Here is a 26,008-nt window from a genome sequence, read left to right as displayed (position 1 = left end):
GCTTAAACTTGATCTTGAAAGCACTGGGTTCTACCCAAGAGAAATGAAAACATGATCTTCCCTCTGCATGCGTACATGTCTTAATATCCTCTTCTTATACGGACATCAGTCATATTAGATTAGGGCCCACCCTAATGACCTCATTTTACCTAATTACTTCTTTAAAGACTCTATCTCCAAATGCAACTACATTCTGAGTTACTGGGCGTTAAGACTTCAACATATGATCTAGGGGGGTGGGGACACAATTCAGCCCATAGCAGAAGCCATACACAAAAAACTATATGTTGTAGAGTTCCATTTGTATGAAATTTCTAGGAAAGACAAAATTATAGAGACAGAAAGCCGATCAATGGTTGTCTAGGGTCCAGAGTTGGATCAGGGACTGATTGTATAAATGGACAATGAGGGCACAAGGGGACTTTTGGGGGGTGATGAAAGTGTTCTAAAATTGAATTTTTAAGTTTAAGTGGGGAGTAACATCAAAAGATCTCTGTTTTAGGAATATCATCCTGGAACTGGTGTTAAAGATGGACTGGGGGTGGGGGGCATGTTGGAACAGAGATGGAGCCAGAGAAGATGAGGATGAGCATGAATTTCCTTTATAAGCAGAAAAATAAGTTAAAAAAAAAAAAAAGACGGATGATAAGGAAGGTCTGAAATATGGCAAGTACAAGGAGATCAGAGATGTGATGGAGGCATCTCCTCATGGGACACAGAAAGAAGAAATGGGAAGAATTTGTTTGGGAGAAGTCTACCATCTGATTTTGTCTTGGAATTCTAGAGTCTTGGAAAAAAATATTGAAAGGTAAGATACTTCAAATTAGTCAACCCAAAATGTATGGAGTGTTTACTAGATAAAACAGTGTGTAAAGACTATATATAGGAACATATGAAGCCCACCTTTGGAGTATCCAGCAAGCAGTGCTCTTTGCAGCTATCAGACCTGTTTAGGACCTGGACTTGGTCCTAACTTTTGCCCATAAAAGGCCACCCCTCTCCATGCATTTCTGATCATTGGACCTTTGAAGGAAGCTGGATTTCCCCAGTTAGCTTATCAGTAATGCTCACTCTGATAACAGACTATGAAACATTTCAGCAGTGGAAGGAAAGGTAGATAACACCTTCCACAAACAATATTCTGTAGATCCACAAAAGGAATTATAGAGCAGAACAACATTTAATTCAATTTCATCCGTCTATTCATTCAGCCATTCTGTTATCAGTCAACAAATATTTGCTAAGGGCCTACTCTATGCCAGCTACGACCATGCTGGGTGCTGGGAATCCAGGGATGAAAAGACCTTTGAAGAATTCCCATTCCGTGGGAACTGAGGATCCACTGCATGCCCTCCTCCTGCAGATTCAAGCCTGCAGTTTCTGATGCATCTCTGACTGAGGACATTCTATATGCAAAGGACCCCAGAATGCCTGTCTTACTTTTTTCTAAGACAACTGGCCACTGCCACCTCCCAAACCTGTTGCTTAGGCAGACGTGTTGTGAAGTTCATGACCACCCTCACCCCCACCCACCTCTCCATTTCCACTTAGTTAATGGCCAGAGTTGTCTCTACCCTCTATCTTCAGTTCCTCTTCTTACTCCTTACTCCTTCCTTCACTGCAATCTCGCTTTTGTGCCTCTCACTCCTCTGGCCAATGTCACCAGGGGCCTCCTGATTTCTAAATGCATTCCTCTCAATCCCTACTCAACACCACTTTGGGGAAGCATTTGACGCTGTCAATAACTCCCTCCTTCCAACTCACTTCTCTTTTTGTTTCCATACTGCCCTCCCAGTGCTCCTTCTCCCTCTCAGTTCCCTTTTTAGGACTTTCCTCCTTTGCTTGTCCCTTAATTGCTGATGTTTCCTGGGGTTCTGCCTTCAGCACTGTCCCTGGGTGATCTAATCCCCTCCCATGGCCTCAGTTCCCATCTGTATGTTGTGGATACCTAATCTAACTGTGCATCTGAGCACAGACATATCCCACAGCATACTGGACATCTCCAGTGGGTGCACATTGTCCATTTCCTCTCTTATACCATGATCTTGTAAGTGTTAACTTCTCTGTTTCCAACCAGGGCCATATGTCTCTTGTATTCTACTGTATCTCACATATATAGTGAGTTCACTGAAGGAACTCAGTGGACAATTCAACAATGAATGAATGAGCACCTGTCCAAGAGGAACCTGTCCACTGGCTGCTCAGTATCCTGAAAGATATTGATAATTTGAGATTTTAAAAAACCCGAAAACCTGAGATAAGCTGAGCAAATCAGATTCAACCATTTAGGAATTACAAAATGGGGAATTGTTGAGAAAATCTGCAATGACGAGTCAAAAGCTGGAAGTGGTGGTAGAGATGAGCCACAGCAACCAACAGCTGTGCTTAAACTAAAATTATGAGGAAGTAGAAACAGTGGTTAAGCCAAAGAAGAAAACAGAAGAGTCATAGGGAGAGAAGCAGTGATGCTGGGAGAGAGACAGTGAGGCAAAGAGAGCATCCCACTCCATCAAGCCTGTGTCTGGAATGGCCTTTGCCCCTCCTTTACTCCATACTAAAGCTGAGGCCACGTGGGAGATCCTTGGGAAGTCTGCCCAACCAACCAGCAGTGTTTGGGAGCTGGAGAGCAACGGTCTCTGAGAGAAGGATCATATGCTTCTTTCCAGCCCTGAATTCCACCTCCCTCCCCCAATTTTGATAATTCAGAAACAACATGTTTGAGACAAAATTTCTCATAACCAATTTCTAATTATCTTCACCTTTATTATCACCCCTCCAAAGCACCCTTCCAGCCCCCAAGGGACTGGGAAAGGAAAGCAACATACAAAGCAACTGCAAGACAAGGGTGGGGGTGGAGGAGGAGGTGATGGTATCCTGTTCTGCTCTTTTTCTGAACCTCCAGGCAGCAAAGGGAGCAATGTGGACCTCTGGTGACTGAGCTAAGGAATAAACCAGCTGGGGTGTGAGTGTGGCCTCGGGGTGCAGTGGGGAGGCCGTGGGTGTGAAACAAGGGAATCAGTGTCTGAGTGCCCTCTTGGCTCACCCACTTTGTTGTGATGACAGAGGGGTTTGACCCTGACTTTTGTAGAAGTGATAAAGAGTTTCAGAACAGCACCTGGAGGCTTACCTCACCCTCCCCTGGGCTCCTGCCTCCCTAGCTGTCAGCGAGGTTGATGTGTCCTGGCCTTGGTGGGTGTACATTCCACAAGACAGTCTACACAAGGTGCACATGTTCTCATGAAACAGCTTTTTTAAAAAAGAGGAAAGACAGGCTTGTGGTGTGCTGTAAAAGCTATAACGATGACAGCACTCTGAGTTCATTTCTTATATATTTTGCCTAAAGTGAAAGGAGAGATTACATGGTATCTAGTCTTAGATACCCAAGTCCATTTTCCCCACATTTCCTCTGATCCTCAGGCTGGGTTAGTTGCCTCCGCCGGGTTCCCACGGTCCCTCTGCTTCCCTCGTATTGTATTGCTGTTTACTCCCCATAGACTAAACTCCCAGGGGTGAAGACCATGCTGTGTTCTCATCAGTCACACTCCTGGTGGACAGGAGGCCTTTAGTAATATATGACAAATTAACGTATGAATGAGCTAATGCTAAATACCTTGCTGTTAATAAGTCTTGGGCCCCTGGGACTCCGGAACAATCTTTGCACAGTTATGTGGGCCCCAAGTCCTAATTCTTAATCTTTTACTCCTTGCTTCTGACCTGTTACTCTGCCTGGAATGCTGTCCCCCTGAGATCTGTGTCAGCCCTGAAGCCCAGCTAGCTGGTGGGCTCCTGACGGCTCCTCCAGGCTCCCCTCCCCTCCTCCGAGTCTGGGGATCCCACCTGCATACGGGTTGACCACCCCTCCCCTCCCCAAATATGGAGCCCTGTCTAGATTTCCCACCCCATGCCCCTCAGAATCATTAGCCTCTCTGATGTCAGTCATTTTGGGATGAAGTGGAGATGAGGAGGAGAGGAAACTCAGCCTTCTTTTTCTGACACCAACCTTAGGTTCTCTTTTGAGATGGGGAGTTCTGGTGAGTCTTGATCCTCTGGCTCCCACTGCTGGTATCACCTGACACCACCATCCCCAAGAGCTTTGCCTGGTCTCCCTTGGTTAGCAAATACTTGGTTGATTGGTCTGGTTTCTGGAGAATGCTCTTGTTCTTAACATCGATGTCAAGCCTCATCCTTAAGGAACAGGGAGCAAGTTGTCTTTTTTTGCTTGTTTTAAAGAAGCAGCATTTCAGGTGTAGGTTGGAATCAAGGTACTATTCCTTGTTGGAGATTTGCCTTTTACATTTCACTTTTTTTTTTTTTGAGGAAGATTAGCCCTGAACTAACACCTGCCGCCCATCCTCCTCTTTTTGCTGAGGAAGACTGGCCCTGAGCTAACATCTGTGCCCATCTTCCTCTACTTTTTTATATGTGGGACGCCTACCACAGCATGGCTTGACAAGCGGTGATAGGTCCACACCTGGGATCTGAACCGGCGAACCCTGGGCCACCAAAGTAGAATGTGCAATCTTAACCTCTGCGCCACCGGGCTGGCCCCAGGATAACAGAATGTAACAGGGTTATGTGAGGATGAAATGAGTCGTTCTATGCGATGTGCTCACAACATGGTAAGTGCCCATGGATGATAGTTATTATCATCTCAGCAATGCACACGAGCTGGAAGACTTTCACACCTAGGATTATGGAAGTGAAAGTGCAGAGGAATCCTCTTTTCTGATTTAGTTTTGACCCTAGAACTAAGCTTTCAGGCATTATCTAGAAAAAACACTAATTTTCTGGACACAGTCCTAGGCTTGTTTACTGGCATTTGCTAGCTGTGATTCCCTGCCTAAACCTAATCAAACTAACCTTCTTCCCCTGCGCCTCCAACAACTGCCCTGAAAACTTCCAAGATTAATTCCTCTTTGCCTGGATTTTATGTTCCCACATCCTGTAGATACTCAATATACCATTTATTACCTGGCTTCCGCAATTCTCAGCAATTCTCACTTGACTGACGTGCACAGAGATTCTAACGTTCTGCAATAAAATGTGTTTGAGTTCACTGTATTTATTATTGGTTTTCCTATATGCCGGTATAAACTCATAATGAGACAGCAAAATACAGTGTTTAAGATCATGGATGCTGGGGACCAGCCCAGTGGCGCAGCGGTTAAGTGCACACATTCCGCCTCGGAGGCCTGGGGTTCGCCAGTTTGGATCCCGGGTGCGTACGTGGCACCGCTTGGCAAGCCACGTTGTGATAGGCGTCCCACATATAAGGTAGAGGAAGATGGGCATGGATGTTAGCTCAGGGCCAGTCTTCAGCAGAAAGAGGAGGATTGGTGGCAGATGTTAGTCCAGGGCTAATCTTCCTTGAAAAAAAAAACCAGATTGCCTGGGTTTTAATTCTAGCTCTGCCACTTACTCTGTGAGCTTGGGCAACTTACCTAACCTCTCTGTGCCAATGTTTACTTATGTGGAAAAAGGGGATAATAACATGCCTTCCTTTCTAGGGTTCTCTCTCTCTCTTTTTTTTTTTTGGTGAGGAAGATTGGCATCGAGTTAGCTCGAGGGCCAATCTTCCTCAATTTTATATGTGGGATGCCGCCACAGTGTGACTTGATGAGCTGTGTGTAGGTCTGCACCAGCATCTGAACCCATGAACCCCAGGACACTGAAGCTGAGCACGTGAACCTAACCACTACACCACCAGGCCAGCCCCCTTTCTAGGGTTCTTACAGACATTAGATGGGTTAATATTTGTAAAGCACTTGAAACAGAGCCTGGCATATAGTTAGTGGTATATAAGTGTTTGTTATACAATAGTAATTACTACTTATAGAAAGCTTAGCTATCTGCCAGCCACAGAACATGTTACCCTTTCATACCCTTAATCATGCAAGGTAAATGATTTATAGTGGTGTGCTAGAGCTGGTCTTTACTTGCTTAGAAGAGCCAAAAGTTGAAGATTCAGAAAGTTTGCAAGTCAGTTGTTAAACAGAGCAATTACTAAAAGTTAAATTATATAAATTTATAACTAAATAAATTATATTAAAAACAAAGACAATAAAGATACAAATCTCCTCACTTCCTAATTATTTTACTGCATTTTACTAGTATTTATGCTCTTGAGGTTATTTCTTTACTGTACTTTATGGCAGAAATGGTGCGATAGTGTGTATCTTTTCCTAACTCTGCCTTCAGTGACATCCATATTGGTAGCTTGAAGTCTGCTATGACGGGGATATTTACACCACAGAACTTGGCAACCGCTGCATATCAGGGCTTTTTTATTTCACAAATTGGTTGTTAAACCTTTATCAGCACACCACTGCATATTATTGTCCCTTCTTTAAAGATGAAACTGTGGACTAGAGAAGTTAAGTGATTTGCCTAAGTCCACACAGCTAGGAAGTGGTAAAGCTGTGATTCAAGCACAGATTTTTGTTGGTTTGCTTCCTTGCTTTTTAAAAGAAAAATATATTTGCAAAACCCACATGCTTTCCATTCAGCTACCCTCCCCTGAGGTGGGAATGTTGAAGCTGGGTAGGCCTCAGATACAAATGGAAAAGCTATCCCTTCCCCTCCCACTCTGGCAACCCTGCCCTTAAGGTACAAGCCCAGCTCCCAGCCTACCCACGCCTGGGCACAGCTGGTCATCCTTTCTAGTACCATTGCTCCACCTTGGACTTGGAGACGCCTTTGTCGGTTATCTTAATTTGATAATCCCATTACTTAATGTCTTGCCTGGGTTCCATTTTTACCCATTACCCCTTCTTCCCAGAACCTCTTTTCTCTTATCCAAGGTTAAGATTAAACCCATTCTTTCCAACACCTGTACCTATTTTCTATTTTCCTAGTGTGAGAAGACTTGGCACAGTAGTTACGATTTCTCAAATAATCACTTTTCTTAAACTCTTTATTGGTGTGAACACACACAGGGAAAACTATACATATCAGAAGGGTACAGATCAAATCATTTTCACAAACTCAACACACCCATGAGACCCGCACCCAGATCCAGAACCAGAACATTACCGTTTTCTCCGAAGCCTTCCAGTTTCTACCCTCCCAAGGGTAACTGCTAATCTGGCTTCTAAAAGTCATGCAACTCTTTTAATATTGGCATATCTAGGACATGCCGTGTAGGGCCAGGTGCTCTATACAGTATTTCATCTCTCCCTTTGGCATGGGGTTAGTATTAAGACTCTTCTTGGGTCAATTATCTTGACTTATTTCCCACTCCTGTGGAGCAATGACAAGAAACTTGAGTTCCAATCCCAATGCTACCACTGAACCCGTGACCTGGAAAATCCATGTCTCCTCTCTGAAGCCTAGGCAATTTAGTCTATAAAATATGGACAAACACAACACATTTGCAGGGTTGCTATAAGGATTCAATGAAATCTCACTCTCAAAGCACCTAGTACAGTGTGCCTGGCATATAGTAATGTAACAGCCAACTGTCACTGATTTTATTGTGTGCAGACAGCACAGTGTGAGGGTTTTATGTATAGGATCTCATTTATAACTCTGGCCAAATAGAATTCTTTCATTTCCTCATCTGCTCTTTCTCTCAGTCTTCCACATCTCAGTAGTCAAATGCTTTACCATTTACCTAACAATTTAGGTTCCATATCTAGGCATTTTCTTTGATTCCTGTCTTTCCCACATTCCACTCATCTAATTCATCAGCAGCTTTTGCTGACTCTAAAAAGAAAACCAAAGACACTCGGTTCTCTCAATTTCCACTACTACTATCCTATTTTAATCCTATTTACCATCCTTACTTAAATATCTTCACAAGAATGTAAGCTACATGTGAACAGGTTCCATGTACTATTGATCACAGCTGTATCGCCAGTACCCAGAATAGTGCCTGGTCGTTAGTAGGCTTTTGCTAACTGTGTCTGGAATGAATGCATGTTGCAACAAACTTTTGAAGTGGGTACTATTATTATTTCCACCTTATAGATGGCCTTGCAGTGGTTAAATAACTCACTTAAGGTCACACAACAAATATCAAAACCAGGATTTCAAATCCAGGTTCTGACTCCAGATAACAGCTTGATTATCCACAATGCTGCTGCATTGAACTACACTGGCTTATGCTGAAGGCAATGATAAAGGATATTTTTTAGCAGATGTTACGAGAAATTTTAGTTGAAATTCCCCAACCTGCAAACTTTTCCTGAGAATAAAGGTCATGTGCCCCTTCACACAACCTTGTCGGCCCAGCATGATTTGGCTCCTCCCAAGTCTCTTCTCTCCTCTTTGGCCTCCTCTCTCAACATTCCAGCATAATGAACCCTTTTCTCTTACCAGCAATGCTCCTGCCGGTATCTGAAACGCTCTCTGTCTCCCATCCCCTCTGGAAGAACCTTTGCTAATGTCTCAATTCTGAGGGATTATAACAAGCAGTACTTTATCCCGGCTGGCATCACTCTACTAAAATTACTCCTTTATTTCTGTCTTTATTGTTCACTGCTAGGTCCCCAGTGCCAAAGAAGTGCCTCGATTAAATAGGTACTTGGTAAATATTTGTTGAATAAAGGTATGAAAGGGCAAGGATTATTTCATCAACTTTCATGTGAAAAGACTGTGGCTCCTTGAGGTGAGCTATTTTGCCGTGGATCAGTCATTAACTGGCAGACAGGAGATTCGAAACCTGGGCTCCACAAACAGCCCCTCCTGACCACGCCCACTCCCCGCCCTCCTCACTTCCGCCCGCTCCCATAAGCTCCGCCCACTTCAGCCTGCGCCATCTGGGAGACTAGTTTGACCCCCGGACGGCCGCCGTAGCGCGTCGCCTCCGTTGCCGTGGGAAACGACCCGGGACCTGGGTGGGAGAAAAGACGTTTCCCGCCGGCGGGAGCTGCGGTTGTGGCGGCAAGGAGAGCTCCGAGGCGGCGGGGACCGGCGCCGCAGCACCATGGCGGACCAGCTTTATCTGGAAAATATAGACGAGTTCGTCACGGACCAGAACAAGATCGTGAGGAGCTAGGACTGGGGAAGGCGGGCGTGCAACTGGGGTCCTGGGCCCGGCGAGGGCGGCGGGGGCCTTGACCCCTCGGCGTGTTGCCTCGTGGGGACCGGCGAGGGGAGACAGGTCTCCGCACCTCGGGGCGAGCGAGGACTCGCGGGAGAGGTCGGCTGGGCACGGCGCACGCACCAGGGGTCGTGGAGGTCACGCGCGGAGGGAGGGGCATCGGTTGATAGTATTTGTAGGGCGTCTCTACACCTATCTGATAAGGTGGTTGGTGTTTTAAGTCCCAAGTTTACAGTTGAGGAAATTACGTCTTAACTGGGTTAAGTGACAAGTTATTTCCTCTTCCTGGAAATTTGGTGTTGATACAGGCTTGACCTGCCTCTCAGGGTGGAGTAAAGATCAAGTGAGACGATGGGTGTGAATGCCTTTTGCAAACCGTGGTGACTGAGTGCCTACTGTGAGCTTTGGATCCACATTATTGCATTTAATCTTTACAGTGACCTACCCAGAGCTAGAAAAGAAAGAGGTCAAATAATTTCTTTGGACAAATAAAGTAAGGATTTATACGAATTAGTAGGGGATAGGCAGTTTTCCAACCTGGGTCCATCTCTTGCTAATGCCGTCTTCTGCGTCACATTGCCTTTACCTGACCTATCCAAGTCTTCTAATTATTGGAAACTCAACATTTAGAATTGGAAGATTTTGAGAGGAGAGTGACAGGCGTACAAGGAAGCGACAAGTGACAGGAGAGTTCAAGGAAGGCTGGAAGGAAGATCAAGGCTTGATGGCAACAGTTCCCCTCTAACCTCTGATAAAGTATTCATCCACTTCATTCATTCCCAGGCCGCTGCACCACCAGTGCCCTTTGATGTTTGTTTGTATGGCTGCAACTTGCTTTAGAAGTTTCTGAGTCACACACTTCAAAGAAATCTAGCTTCTGGGTGAATTTGAGGATAATTTTTGGTGGTGGCCCCAAAAAAGGATAGGATGTGATAAAAGAGCCTTAATAAAACAAGGAATGTGAAGAAAATGAGAGCCTTTTTCTTTCTGTGTATATTCAGCCTTTCTTTTTTGACTCTTTTGCATTAATTGGTCTGTGAAACAAACTTAGTATTTGTAAGATAAATCTCTCAGTCCTGCCTGCCCAGATGGATGGTTCTTGGCAAAACTGGGGTGGCATCTATTGTAATTTATAAGATGTAATCATCTAAGAGTAGGAATCTTTAGAACCCCTTGGGACTGTCCTGCACTCTGGAGTCATCTAATTAAACGTTTAAAAAATTTCTTCTTCTTGCAGGTGACATATAAATGGCTGAGCTATACGCTAGGGGTTCATGTTAACCAGGCCAAACAGTAAGTCCAATTTTTTACTAATTTTAATCACATTGGAGTTTTTTGTTTTACTTTGTTTTTCAGCTTTACAGATAACCTCTAGGTTAGAACTTTTTTTTTTTCTTGGGGAAATGGGAAAGCATACTATTTGTACTACCTTTTACTACTTTTGTTTATTATTTAGGAGATAAGTGGACTTCTGTTCAAATGTGTGGTGATACACTTACTGGATTTATTTGTAGTCTTGCTCTCTGGTTAACATCACTTTGTTATTTAAAATTTTGTAAATAGGCTAGCCAGTTCTGTTTATATCTGAGATGTTTATGTGTTATCTTATGTCTTCATTACATTTTCATACATACTCCTTAGGCCTGTCTCTGGGTGTTGTTGACATACTTCCATAATGAGGTCAACAGGTGTTTTAGACAGCTGTATAACAGATGAGACAGGGGAGAACTATTTCAGTGAAACTGAAAAGGGAGTGTTGATGGCACAAAGCATTACCTTTCTTGAATTTTGCCGTCTCACCTTTCCTTGCTGAAACTTGCAGGCCAACTTGAGGCTGAAAGGGAAAAACAAACTTTTGAATTAACTTCAAAATTTCTTGACCTGCAAATATGCAGATATTGTCTGTGTCCCAAAGGGAGGAATTGGTGAGCAGACTGAGGGCACGCATATTGAGTTAAATACTCATTTAATTGTTTTAAAAGGTGGTCTGATTTTTCCCTGTTCCTTGGAACTTTCTTTGAGTCATAGGAATGTTCCATAAATCTTGGAAAATCCCTGATCTTTAGAATGGATTTATTTGGCTTTATTTTGGTTGCTGTTGGACAGACCTAGGAGTCTGATTTTGACTGCGATGTTTATGCCTTCAAGAGCTGAAACTCTTGGCCCAGGGATGGGTTTGGGCTGATTTTGACTGTCTGAGATTGGTCTTGCTAAGACCAGTCCTGGCCCAAACCCAACAGGTTCAGGTAACTTTGAGAATGGACACCTGTAAGAGTAGTTACTTCTTGTGGTTATCGATGTTTAAATATGAAGTGACGTAACTATTATATAAGCCTGTTGGTTTTTTTTTTTTTACTGTAGCTGCCCTTATTACCTATGATTTTTATAGAATTAATACACTGTCTAGCCCCTGCCTGTCTACCAACTTCATCCCATGCTGCTCTCTACCTCACTTATACTCTCGCCGTGTTTGTCTTTCTGTTGCTCATATAGGCCAAGCCCAGTCACACCCTAGGACATTTGCACCGTTTCCTCTGGCTCAAGTGCTCTTTCCCAGTTGTCATCTTTCAGGTTTTGGCTCAAATTTCACACGTTGCTTCTTGTAACAGCCCTTCCCTAATGCCCTATTTCAGGTATCCCCACCCCTCCCTAGCTCTCTATCATATCTTCCTGTTAATTTCTTTCATAATTCTTTTTTTTTTTTAAACGGCTTTGAGATATAATTCACCTACCGTACAATTCACGCATTTAAAATGTACAATTCAGTGGCATTTAATATATTCACAGTTGTGCAGCCGTCACTACAAATAATTTTAGAACATTTTCATCACCCCAAAGAGAAGCCCTGTATCCATTAAGTTCCTCACTATTTTCTGCCTACTCCTGTTCTCTTCCCCCCTGCCCCCCCCCAGCCCCCCGCATCAGGCAATCACTAATATACCATCTGTCGATTTGCCTATCCTGGACATTTTGTGTAAAGGGAATCATACAATATGTAATCTTGGGTGTGTCTGATTTCTTTCACTTAGCATATTGTAAGCTTTGTCGATGTTATAGCATGTAGCAATACTTCACTCCTTTTTAAGGCTGAATAGTATTTCGTCACATGGTCTGTTAGTTTCCTAGGGCTGCCATAACAGAATACTACAAACTCGGTGGCTTAAAACAATAGAAATTTATTGTCTCTCAATCCTGGAGGCTAGAAGTCTGAAATTAAGGTGTTGGTAGCGCCACACTCCCTCTGAAACTTGTAGAGCAGAATCTTTCCTTGCTGCTTCTTAGCTTCTGTTGGTTTGCTGACAGACTTTGGCGTTCCTTGCCTTTAGCTGCATAACCCCAATATCTGCCTTTGTTGTCACATTGTATTCTCCCTGTGTGTCTGGATCTTCACATAGCCGTTTTATAAAGATACCAGTCGGATTAGGAACCACCCTACTCCAGTATGACTTCATCTTAACTAATTACATCTGCAGTAATCCAACTCCAACTAAGGTTACACTGAGGTACGGGTGGTTAGGACTTCAACCTGTCTTTTTGGGGGAACACAAGACAACCCATAACTATGGATAAACCACATGTTGTTTATCCATTCATCAGTTGATGGACATTTGGATTGTTTCCACATTTCGAATATTATGAATAATGCTACTAAGAACATTTGTGTACAAGTTTTTGTGTGGATTTGTGTTTTCAGTTCTCTTGGGTATATACCTAGGATGGGAATTTCTGTGTCATATATAACATTTTGAGGAACTGAGGAGCTGTTTTTCAAAGTGGTGACACTATTTTACAATCCCACCAACAAGGTATGAGGTTTCTAATTTCTCTACATTTTTGTCATCTCTTTATTATCTGTCTTTTATTTTAACCATTCTATTGGGTGTGAATGATATCATTATGGTTTTGAGTTGCATTTCTGTAATGACTAATTATGTTGATTATCTTTTCATGTGCTTATTAGCCATTTGTATATCTTCTTTGGAGAAGATTCTGTTCACTTCCTGTGCTCATTTTTTCATTGCATTGTCTTTTTATTGTTGAGATGTTAAAAGTTCTTGTACTTTTGGGTACAAGACCTGATCAGATATATAATTGCAAAAATTTTCTTGCATTCTCTAGGTTGTCTTTGCACTTTATCTTTCACTTCACCCTTTGAAGCACAAAAGTTCTTATTGTTGATGAAGTCCAATTTCTTTTCTTTTTTCTTTTGTTGCTTGTGCTTCCTATATGGTATCTATGAAGGCTTTGCCTAACTCAAGGTCATGAAGATTTAATTCTGTGTTTCTTCTAATAGTTTTGTGGTTGTAGCTCTTACATCAGTAATTATTACTATATTTGAAGTTTCTATGTATCGTATGCTTGCAAACGTAATAAAAATGCTTCAGTCCTCATGATAAAGAGTACACTGTAGTTTTCAAATCAGGTCTTGGCTCAAGCCAATTTTAAATGAAGCACTAAGATGTGTAAATAGTCACTTTTTCCTCCAGGAATCGTTTTGTATCTGGTGTAAGGAAAGAGTACAACTTCATTCTTTTGCATGTAGATATCCAGTTGTTCCAACATTTATAATTCTTACTACTACCTGACATTTTCTTGCTTATTGTGTGTCCCACCCAGTAGAATATAAGCTCCATGAGGGCAGGGAACATGTTTATCAAGTTCATCACTCTTCCAGTAGCTATCGCTATGTAACAAATTACCCCCAAATTTAACAGCTTGAAACAACCATTTTATTATGCTCATGGATTCTTTTGGTTTGGAATTTAGGCAAGGCACAGTGAGAATGGTTTATCTCCATAATGTCTGGTGCCTCAGCTGGAAAGCCTCAATGGCTGGAGCCCAATCTTCTGTAGGCATCTTTATGCACATGTCTGGCAGTTGATGCTGGCCACCAGCTGGGATTTCAGCTGGGGTTGTTGACCAGTTATTGCATATGGTCTGTTTATGTGGTCTGGGCTTCCTAAGAACATAGCTTCTCCAGTTAGTCGGATTTCTTACACAGCAGCTCAGGACTCCAAAAGCAGTGCTCCAGCATAAGGCAGAAGCTGATTGCTTTTTCTGACTAGCCTCAGAAGTCAAGCCTGCTTCATTCTTTTGGTTACGATGAATCACTAGCCCTCCCAGATTTAAGGGAAGGGGAGGGCTTCCCCGTCTCTGTGGGAAGATGTAGAAGGGCATTCGGGATGGGAGGTGTTGCAGCCCTCTTCGTGAAATGCGGCATGCCACAATTGTCTTCCGTGCCTGATTCATAATAGGTGCCAATAAACATTTGTTGAATGAGTACTAAGCCTTATGGTAGATACTTTCACAAACATTTCTCTCACATAGTCTTTATAACAATCCAGTGTGATGGATGTTATCAACTTCTTTTAACACCTGAAAAAATTGAGACTTAGAGGGTTCTGTCACCTTTTTTCTTTTACCTGTAGTAGAAGCATTTAAAGTATCACTGTGACTGGGCATGGTTGTTACTGATTTGCTTGGATTCATTAAAGAAGTTTTTGTTCAGTTCTTACTGTATTTTTAGCGTTATTTTAGGCTTTGTCGTAAAACAACAAATCTGACCAAGTCTTTCCCAACATTGACTTAAACAAGTAATTTTAGGTTGTAAAAATGCTGTGAAAGAATTAAACTAGGTTAGGGAAGGCAGTGTAAACTATACTCTGTTTTCATCCTGGGGAAAATTATGAGTAAACCTGATTAGGAGGGAAAAATAATGAGTTAAAATAAGAATAGGTAATTATGTGTGTAGGAAGTGCATCTGGTAAGAAGTCATATGTCGTCACTCATATTTAAGAAGATTTTGTGTGTTTTGTTGGTAAAAATAAAATGTTTAGTGAAATCAAATTAGATAAACATGTCTTAGAGACTCAACAGATAGGCAGAAATTATTTTTTACAAAAAGGGTTTGTGCAGTTTGGACCTTCTTCTTACTATAAAAGAGAACTGGATTGATTTGGGGAGACAAGTGCACAGAGGACAATCACTGTGATGATATAGGCGAGATGACGAGTTGTGGATAAAAGACAATGCATTTAGCCAGGAAGCTTGAGATCATCTTGGGCATGATACCTGCCAATCATTTCTTCTGCCAGCATGGTCCTAAATAGCATAAATAAACCAAGATGTTTGTGAATCTGTGTTACCTCATCTTTCCTAATGTAGTTGCTACATGGAAGAAAACACTAAAGAGAACGAGATGCAGGAATCAACAAAAATGCTGAATATGGCAAATTTTTGTCCTCAAGGAGCTTATAGTCTAGTGGGGATGGCAGATATATAAACTAAGTAGATAGAACGCAGCGTGGTAAGTGTTGTAATAACAGATAAGGGATAACTTAGAAGGCCAGGAGTACCCTCCTGGCCTGATGGTGGTAGGGAAGGCTTCACATAGGAGGTGATAACTGAGCTGCTAACTTGATGAGGAATTAGGTGGATGACATCTCAGAAGAACATTCCAGGCAGAAGGAAGGGCATACAAAGGAGCGAGGGGAACTGCAGAATGTTTCATAAGGCTGGAAATTGTGTGAGCGTGGGAGGATGGTGAGAGATACAGGGGCCAGAACAAGAAGAGTCTTAGATGTCATTGCTAGGGACTTGCAGTTGATCCTTAGGGGCTGGGGAGCTATTGAAAACTTGAAGAAGGAGTAATACTTCAGACAAGAATATCGGGCTACCTTTTAGCATCACTTAATGACTAATAGGCATCTCAGATTTAACATGCCCCCAAACCTAACTCCTAATCTCTCCCCGCAACACCTGCTCCTCTTGCTTTTCCCCATCTCCCTGAATGACACCTTCATTCTTTAAGTTGTTTAGTCTAGTCATCCTTGACTCCTCTTTCGCTCGTACGCCACGATCAATCCACTGGCAAATCCTGTTGTTTCTTCCTTTATAATATACCCAGAATTCATCCCCTAATTACTACCTCCATTGCTGCCATCCTAATGTGAGCCAGCCTGGATTACTGCAGTAGCCTCCTGACTTGTCTCCCTGCTTCGTCGCTTGCCCCTCGACAGTACATTCTCCACACAGCAGTCAAGAATCTTTCTAAAAGGTGCGATCATATTATTCTGCTCTAAACCTTTAATGATTTCCTTGCCTAAAGTTCTACATAGGCCACTAAGCCCTATATGTCTGGCACTGGGCTCTCTCTCTCCTACCACTCCTCCTTATTCAACACGCTTGCCTCTTTTCTTTTCCTTGGATCTTGCTTACATTCTTGTTTCAGAACCTTTGCATTTGCTGTTTTCTCTGCTTAGAATATTTTTCCCCAAGATACCCACATTGGTGGCTCTGTCGCTTCCTGCAGGCCTGTGCTCATGAGGCCTTCCCTAATCACCTTATATAAAATAGCAAAACTTCTCAGGTGCTCTCTATTCTTCTTACTTTTATTTTTTTCCTGTAGATTTACTACCATCTAACATATATTTACTTGTTTGTTTATTTTTTGTCTCTCTCTTCTACAATGTAAGCTCTAAAAGGGGAGGAAGTCTGACTACTTTGTTTACTGCTCTATCCCCAAAGCCCAGTGGAAAGTAGCCACTCAGCAAAGTTTTGTTGACAGAATGACTTGATTTGCATTTTTAAAACTTCATCAAGGAAGCCTTGTGGATAATGAATGGGAAGGGGGAGGGGAGGGAGGGAATTGACACTTGAAATTGAAACAGTCCGGTCAAGAGATTTGGAGGGCAAGGAGTCAAGAATTACTTGGGAGGGAAAACTGATGAGACTTGGCAACTCACTGGATAAGGAGATGTGAAGGATAATGACTCCCAGATTTCTGGCTTGGGTGGTTTGAGCAGATGATGTTGTCAGGAATAAATGAAGCCATGAGGATGAATGAAATAGACCAAGGAGAATATGTGGTAAGGTGACCAGCCATCTTGCTGTGTCCAGGACTGTCGGTTTTATCACTTAAAGTCCATGTCTCAGGAAACCCCTCAGATGCAGGCAAACCAGACGGTTGGCCACTCTGAAATGTAGAGTGAAAAGGTAGCTGAAGAGAGAATCCGAACAGTACAGAAAAGGAGGAGGCAGTCAAGTCTGTGCAGGAATGGGAGCAGAGGCAGTTAGAGTCGTCGCAGGAGGCCCAATGGGGATGGGATCATGGAAGCTAAGAGAGGGCACGCTTCAAAAAGAGAGTGCTCAACAGTGTAGGCTGAGTTTCTGTGAATTTTTGAGTTTCTAACTGTTCTTGGCAGAAATATGACATGTCATAGAGACTCAGTAAATATTTTTTGAAATAAAAGACATAAATGGTATATCTCTTTTGTTGTTGTTTTGTTAAACTGTCAGTTATTGAGGGAAGCCAACTTCTGATACTTGCTGGATCTTGAGGATAAAAAGATGTTTAGAGTTGTTACTAAAAGCAGCATTATTTTTACATTGAGTGTTTGGGAATCTCAGGTTAATGAATGCTCTGAATACTGGACATTGTGAATAAGTGTTACATTCTACATTTCTGGAACAGCATTGAATCTGAATAATTGTAAAATTGGAATTTCAGAGCTGGACATTTGTGATCATCTACATAGTAGTTCTTAATGTTTTTGGAATAATCCTTTTGAGAATCTACTGAAAATCCTGAACTGTCTCTGCCCCAAAAAACACATTTTGCTTACAGTTTTGGGGCTGGAGGGTTATAGATGGCCACACGAATCCCAGATTAAGAGAATCACTGATCTAGTACAGGCCTTCCATTTTGTATCTCAGGATATTAAGAGGCCTAGAAAAATTAACTTATCCAGGATCACGTAGGTAGAGAGTGACTGAACTTATTCTTAATTCATTGTTCCATCCATTATATGTCATTGCCATTGTTTTAATGCAGGTTCAGTCCCTCTTGACCTATTATTAGATTTCTTTTATTTCAGTTGCTTGGTCTCTTTGCCAGTTCAATACAAGTTGACCCCAACTCCCCTGTCCCATCTAAAATCTGTCTTTTTTTAAACTCTGTCCATAGACTGAGCAAAAATATACTGTAGAAAATTTGGACTGTTATATTTAATATATCTAACTTTTTTTTTTTTTAGAGAGTTTATTTTTCTTTTTTTTCTCCCCAAAGCCCCCTGGTACATAGTTGTGTATTTTTAGTTGTGGGTCCTTCTAGTTGTGGCATGTGGGATGCCGCCTCAGCGTGGCCTGTTGAGCGGTGCCGTGTCCTCACCCAGGATCCGAACTGAGGAAACCCTGGGCCGCCGAAACGGAGTGCAAGAACGTAACCACTTGGCCACAGGGCCAGCCCCCAATATATCTAACTTTAAGTCATGAATTAAGAGTTGATGAGGTAAACTGTTAGTAATGACTGACATGTCCTTTTGTTTGGAACAGGATGCTGTATGATTATGTTGAAAGGAAGCGAAAGGAAAATTCTGGAGCCCAACTTCATGTCACCTATTTAGTGTCCGGCAGTCTCATTCAGAATGGACATTCTGTAAGTTCTCAGAACCTTATAAAGAGCTTAAATGTGTTTGAGCTGTAAACAGCGTGATATAACATAACATTGGGAAAAAAACAACAAAATTTAGTATTATGGAAGTTCCAAAAAGTTACTTGAAGATGATGATGATTTTGAATTTTTAAAGTAAACCTATCACTGAGAAGTTTGGGTACTATCTTGGCTGTGATGCAGACACTATATCATTATTATGTAATTTTCCTAGGCAGTGAAACATTGGGAGACTGCTTCTGTTATTCCTTCTTCCTCTTGCAGGTATATTGGGGACAATGGTGGTTAATTTCCAGCCTGTCTAAATGTCAAGCCGCAAACTCATGTGTTCAGAAAGTACAATTTTATTTTTTTTAACTGAACTTGATTTTAATTTGAGCTCTCATTTTGGTAGGCTTATGTCTAAGTGGCTGAAGGATGGGGGTTTCGCCAGGGGGCTGAGCTAATGCAGTGCAGAGACGTGATCTGGGAACATCGTTATCCTCCAGTGTTTTGTTGTGGTCCCATCTGGTATCTGGTCGTTCATCAACACACGTCACTGCTGCATTGTCATCATCCTAACTGCAAAGCTTTCTCAGGTCTGCTGACTTTCTCTTAGCTGGTTCCATCTCCTTCCCAGGAGCACAGGGATCATTTTACTACTCCCATGCCTTGGTGGGCACCAGAAGCTCTACACAGATAACTCATTCCTTCTGCTGCACCAGACTCATCCTTGGGAACTTTGATAATTCCTCCTCTCTGGCTTCTTCCTAAAAGTAAGGCGCACCTCCTCTGTTCTCACATCCCCAAACCTTTTACCTCCCGCTACCTCCACAACCAGCCCTGTAGAACTTAGCCCAGGGATCAGGGCTTCTTCTCAGAGATGCACTAATATATAAGTTTTCCTCTTCCCTTTTGACTTTCCCTCAGACTCAGAAGTTCAGAAGCCTGATTTATCAGAATACTCACTGGATTTGTCTTGTAGCAGTAGAGTCCCAAGTATGAGAGATTTACAACTGGAATGGCAAATTAATAATTTACAAGGAGAAATAAAACTGCTAGGGGGATCAGATCCTTATATTTTCTGACCAACATATTCTTTCTTTGTTGGTAAGCTATTTGGCCAGCCAGATAATAATCAAGATATTTGCATGTGTAGGTAGAATCAGATGCCATTATACATCTGAAACACAAAATTAAGCAGCCGGGATTCATTTGCTCTTGGACATAAACCTGCCATCAGAATCATCTCCATACAGGCTCTTGAATGGATACTGCTGAAGTTTGCATCTGAATGTCTTCTTTCCGTTGTTTCCAGTTAACCAGCCCTCTTCAGTCTTTTTCTTTAGTTTCACCAATACCTTCAGTCTAATCATAGTCACTTCTTTACCTGGGATTCATTGTGTTCCTCTGAAGCAGTGTTTTTTATTCTTTTTTTGGTCACCGATTCCTTTGAGAATCTGGAGGAAAAATATTGACATATTCATAAAATTTTGAGTGTTAACACATCTTCTGGAACAGGGTGCAAGGTTAAGGATTTATGTTTTAAGATAAAGTTGTAGATTTTTATTCTGACCCGTATGACATAAGTTCTTAATTTCAGATCCTTCCGTGGTCTTTGGGGTTGGTCTTCAGGGTGTAGGGGATTCTTGGATGAACTCCTGAAAGGCATTCAAATTGTGTTCCTCAGGGCATTCTTTTGAAACTCTTTTTCAAAATGATGTGTAGTCCATAATCACTTAAAAATTTCTATGCTGTGGCTTGCTCAAAATGATGTGTAGTCCATAATCACTTAAAAATTTCTATGCTGTGGCTGTTTCTAAATTTGAGGGCATTTAAATTCCGCCCACCTTTTTTAAAACAGCAGAATGCTTTTTCAAATGACATCTTAATCAGAATCCTAATATATAAAATCTATTGAATAAGGTTACTGTGGTTGAAGTGGTTGTGAGAAGTTTGGAGCTCTGTACTCTCCCTTCTGGCAGCCCCATAGGGCAGCTCTGTGGAAGCCTGTAGAATTACTGACCAGTGTAGATGCTTACCCGTGCCTTTTGTCTCAAAGAGAGCCCTTCTAAGGAAAGGCAGATGATTAAGCGTAATGTCAGGTTTGGTTCTTGTTCCTTCTAATTTCTTTTTTAGATTTTAAGTGTTTCTAGAAAGAAAAAAGACATTATAGATCTTGTATGGATTTTTTAAATTATAAGTAATTTTTATTTTTCCGATGATCATTGTTATTGTAAAAATGTTTAACAGCAGTGCATAGAAAGTGAAAGCCGCCTAATCTCATCCTGAGAGTCTTCAGAGAATTAGTTGAAAATTTCAAAGGAATGTTTGGTTGATTCTCTTTTTGTGATGTTAGAGGTTGTCGGCCTGATCCATTCTTTATGAAATTTCTCATTAACTTTTCATCTAGTGATTTTAGTTAAGATTGATTTTTCTCATTGCCTAGATCATTAATTCACTAGGTGCTACAAAATGGTGGTGTTCTAATTCTGTCATTCCTTCTGGATTTATTGGCTGGAATTTTTCAATAAAGAAGAACTTTCTCTCATCAACTAATCATATTTCCCCTTTCTCTTTAACTGCTAAAAAACTCAGGGGGCTTATCCCCAGCCAGGCTCTGGGTTTGTGGATGCTGAACTTACTCCTGTGTCCACCTTAACAGGAACCCACTGAGTCAGAGCTCTACTCTGGTCTGTGGTGTTTTAGCACCAGCAAACTGGCATTTCCACTGTGTCGTTTTTGTGCATTTTCAGTCTCCCCTGAGGCAGCATTTAACCACACAGAACTGTCTGCGCTGCCCAGATGTTTTCCTGATGGTACCAATTATTGTTTTTAGGGCTCTTGTTACAAAGTTACATAGATTTGAGTGGTTAGCTCCTAATGTTGTCTTTCTCATAAGCTCTGTAATTTTTATTGTACAGATTTGCATTGTACAAAAATGTACAGATGACGTTTTTAGGAATGCCTTTTTTTTTTTAAGAGAAAGCGCATTATGAAAACCCCAATATTTTTTCTAACAATATGATTACTGAAAACAGTTTAAAATTTCTGTGCAGATCTTTTTGTCTATAGGATATATCCTATTAGGGATGCACAATTAGCCTGTGTTTTAGAATCACTTGAAATAATTCCTCTCTGTGGTTAAGCCACCAACTCAGTATCTAGTTAAATTTAAATTTTTTCCCCCACTTTCAGTTTTTAGGTTCCCTTCTTTCCCTTAGAGGTAACTATTTTTATTGCTTTTGCATTCTTTCATTGTTTTTGTTGTTATGTATATTTTTAATATAAGCAAATATATATTCATATTACTGCCCTTTCTTAGGTAAAAGTTTTTATATTTTACATCCTGTTTTGCACTTTGCTTTGTTTTTACATAACAGTAGATCTTTAGCATAGCATCACTCCATAGCAGATATAGAAATATTCCTCATTCCTTGTGACAGCCACATGATACTACATGGATAGATATACCTTAGTTTATTCACCTGTTCCTTATTCATAGTCATTTGAGTTATTTACAATTTTTGGCTATTACAAATAGTGCTGTAGTGAATAACTTAATGGATATGTGTTTTGTGTATTTTTGCCAGTGTATTTTAGAGTTACATTCCTAGAAGTAGGATGCATATGTACTTTGTTGGGTACTGCCAAATACCTTTCCATTTTTCATTCCCACCAACAATGTATGAGAGTACCTGTCTCCACATAGCACGTGTTGCCGTATGTTTCAGGGTCATTTGCATTTCTTTTTCTGTGAACCATCTGTTCATATATCTTGGCCATTTTTCTAAAGGATTTTTAGTCTTTGTTTTCTCTGTTTTAGAAACTATATATTAACCCTTTGTGATATAAGTTGCAGATATTTTTCCTACTTTATCACTTGTCTTTGTACTTTGGTTAAAGGTTTTTTGTCAACTAAAAGTTCTTTGTTAGTTTTTATGAATTATTTCATTTATTTCTGGATTTTGAATTATAGTTAGGAAACTTTTCCTCATTCTCAGTTTATATCATTTATAGAAGGATTCAATCATATTTTCTTGCAGTGCATGTATGATTTCATTCTTTATGTTTAGATCTCCGATCCATTTCAAATTTATTCTGTTGTATGGCATGGGAGATCCAATTTTTATCTGATTCCGTATGATTGTACAGTAATTCTCATCACATCACTTACTAAAAAATCCTCTTTTCCTCACACTGATTTGAGGGGTTTTTTTGTATTGGTATCTATGCTCTATCATTTTCCTTACCCCGATTGAGAACCTTTAAAGTAAGCAAGTTAAAAATGAGTCTGACTTTATTAAAATATAACGTATTATTTTCAGGGTTACCTAATCTTCCTAATTTCACAACTAAGGGCAATTGAATTATTGTTAAGGAAACTTTAAAATTGCAAGTTGTACTACGTTCAACACTAATGAAGTGTTATTTCCTTACAGTGCCACAAGGTTGCAGTAGTGAGAGAAGATAAATTGGAAGGTAAGTGTTTCAGTGATTTAGCAAGTTTTCCTCTTATGGCATTAATGTAAGCACAATAAAAAATCTGCCCCTGACATCTCATGTAATATATGTAGCTGTTTAACTGAAGAGCCGTTTATTCCTTTTATTAGTAGTTTCTCAAACATGTTAAAATATGATACTACATCTGCCTAACTTCCCATTTTTAAGGCCAATAGCTGCTGACATAAATAAAGCACTTTTATCACAGGATTTCGAAGCTTGTGACAGACATACAAAACCTCTCATGAATACCATATGGAACACCTCATCAGCTGTAAAAAGACAGTAGTCTCTAAATATTGTGTTGTGTTCCATAACAATATTTTTAGGAAGAAGATTAAAGAATGCTTTTCTAAAGTCAGAAAGACTTAATATAACTTGTAAATTAAATTTGTCCACCTGTTTCAAGACTATTAATGCTACTATTCTGGGTTTTTTTTTGTGTGTGTGTGAGGAAGATTCACCTGAACTAACATCCGTTGCCTATCCTCTTATTTTTTTTTTTTTGCTTGAGGAAGACTAGCCCTGAGCTAATGTCTTTGCCAGTCTTCCTCTACTTTGTATGTGGAATCCCTCCACAGAACCACCAAGGAGTAGAGTAGGTCCATACCCAGGATCTGAACCCCCAAACTTGGGGCTGCCAAAGCAGGGTGCACAGAAGTTTAACCACTTGGCCACAGGGCTGGCCCCTACTATTCCATTTTTTAAAAACCAATTCAAAGAAATTTTCTAACAGTGGGGAGTCCATGTGATCTTGGACCTATGTCTCAAGACAAAAACCTGTACTGGGGGCCGGCCCGGTGGCGCAGGGCTTAAGTGCGCACGTTCCGCGTCTCAGCAGCCCGGGGTTCGCTGGTTCGGATCCCGGGTGTGGACATGGCACCGCTTGGCAAAAGCCATGCTGTAGTAGGCGTCCCATGTATAAAGTGGAGGAAGATGGGCACGGATGTTAGCTCAGGGCCAGGCTTCCTCAGCAAAAAGAGGATTGGCAGCAGTTTGCTCAGGACTGATCTTCCTCAAAAAAAAACCACAAAAAAACCTGTACTGTCATACTTTGTATATAAAGACTCCTGCCAGGGGAATCGTTTCTTACAAATTAACTTTGAGGTATTCAGGGTGGTGGAGAAGTCCATTGTTTTCTTTTTGAATTTCCATTGTGGTAGACAAAGCAAGATTTATTCATTCAATAGATATGTAGTGAGCATCTAATCTGAGCCAGGCACTAGAGGCTTGGAACAAGTTAGGCACAGTCCCTTCCTTCATGGAACCTAAAATTTGTTCTTGTGATGTTCTTTTGTGTTTTTCCTCTGCAGACTTACCTGGTTAGTAGTATTTTTGTTACAGAGTTGCTTTTTGTAAACTAAAATTGAATTTCATAAGTGAGTCTTCTTAGATAGAAATTACTTATTCCTTAATTATATGCTAGAGTGTAAGATTCTTTCCTAACTGAAAAAAAGAACATCATGGTCATCATCAATCATTCATTAATATTTACTGAGTGTCCACTAGATGAGTGATACCCTCACAGGTGCTGTACTTAGAACTGACTCACCACCACCTACCTTGTCATAATGTCCCCGTCATGGACAGAAGAGTTGATGTTAGGCTGTATATGTAGCTATTTGGCCTTTTAGAACTTTTTGGACCACCACAGATTGCAAATGGCTTTAATGCAGAAGGGTTTCTTGTTAAAGTCCCCGCACGCTATGAAGTTTGTGTATTAACAGACTGCTTTTCCTGTTGACTTGTAGCAGTGAAGTCCAAGCTAGCTGTGACTGCCAGCATCCATGTGTACAGCATCCAGAAAGCCATGCTAAAGGACAGTGGGCCTCTGTTCAATACCGACTATGACATCCTTAAAAGCAACTTGCAGAACTGCAGCAAGTGAGCTCCTTAATGTTCCTTGTGGGCTTCTTTACGAATTGATTTTGTAAGATGTTTACACAGTGGCTGCCTCTTAAGAGTGAATGCCAAGTCTAGTAAAACCCCATTTATCTTGCAGTAAGACACATGCCTGGTTTTATTAGTACATCATAAGGTAAAAAATAGCAGCCACAACCCATATTGAAAACCCTAGTGGACTCCCCATAAATCTATTTCTCATGTATTTATCCTGTCACTGCCACCAGAAATGTTTGTTGTGCCCCTTGTTACTCCCTTACCCCAGTCTCTGCTTATCTAAATCATACCCATCCTTCAAGAACCAGTTTAAATGTTGTCCTCCAAAAAACTGTCCTAATTTGATATCCCTCTACCTTGTGTCCAAAAGCAATTGAGCTTCCACAGCTGGGAGCAGACCTTGCTCATTTTTTGTGTTGTTCACAGCACAGGGAGGTGATGGACTATAATGCATGTGCATTTTGGAAATTGATGTTATGGGCTTGAGTCATGGCTCTGCTGCTGGTGTGTGTGTAGGTGTGTTCATGGTGTTGAGGATGATGGCCATGTTTCTGACTTGGGCAACTCGATGAGTGCTGGTGCTATCTCTAAGAAAGGGAATATATGAGCTGGAGCAGGCTTTGGAAGAGAGGGAAAAATGATGAATTGTGTTTGGACGTGTTGAGTTTGAGAAGTCTGTGGGGAGTTCAACTGGAGCTGTCCTTTGCAATAGAGAGGTGAGTCTTGAGCTAAGGAGAGAAATCTGGAATGAGAAGAGAGACTTTGGAGTCAGAAAAAACAGGTAATTTAATTGGACCACAGCATTTGATACAGTCAGGCAGAGAGAATGTATAAAATGAAAGAAGGGCAAAAAGTAAACTCCAGGCCACAATTACTACCTGTGTAACCTTGGGCAAATGACTTAACCTCTCTGTGCTTCAGTTTCCTCATCAGTAAAATGAAGCTAACAATAGTACCAACCTCACAGGGTTGTAGAGAATTAAGTGAATTAATATGTGTAAAGCACTTAGGACAGTGCTTGGCACATAGTAAACACTGTTTAAGTGATAGCCATTTTTTAAGGGAGGAGCAGAAAAAGAGGGGCCTAACAGGGAGCAGCCAGAGATAAGAGGAAAATCATGAGAGTATATGGG

The 26,008-nt window shown here is 41.2% G+C and overlaps 1 protein-coding gene across 3 annotated transcripts in view; it reads left to right on the top strand.

Moving 5' to 3' along the window:
- The first annotated feature begins 8,738 nt into the window (after positions 1-8,738).
- Positions 8,739-26,008, top strand: part of POLD3 (DNA polymerase delta 3, accessory subunit) — a 42,253-nt gene continuing 24,983 nt past the window's right edge. The window contains exons 1-5 of one of the 3 annotated variants that reach the window (XM_008526141.2): positions 8,739-8,986; positions 10,281-10,336; positions 18,377-18,479; positions 22,916-22,955; positions 24,728-24,860. In XM_008526141.2, coding sequence (XP_008524363.1) covers positions 8,927-8,986; positions 10,281-10,336; positions 18,377-18,479; positions 22,916-22,955; positions 24,728-24,860 — 392 coding nt within the window. In that variant the 5' untranslated portion in view covers positions 8,739-8,926. Of the gene's footprint in view, positions 8,987-9,168; positions 9,303-9,351; positions 9,537-10,280; positions 10,337-18,376; positions 18,480-22,915; positions 22,956-24,727; positions 24,861-26,008 lie in introns of those variants that run through there. The other 2 variants (XM_070624174.1, XM_070624175.1) reach the window with 2 other exon arrangements.

This window comes from Equus przewalskii, chromosome 6 (assembly GCF_037783145.1).
Source record: "Equus przewalskii isolate Varuska chromosome 6, EquPr2, whole genome shotgun sequence".
Taxonomy (NCBI): domain Eukaryota; kingdom Metazoa; phylum Chordata; class Mammalia; order Perissodactyla; family Equidae; genus Equus; species Equus przewalskii.
The sequence above is the reverse complement of the archived record's forward strand: the minus strand, read 5'-3'. Positions and strand labels throughout refer to the sequence as shown.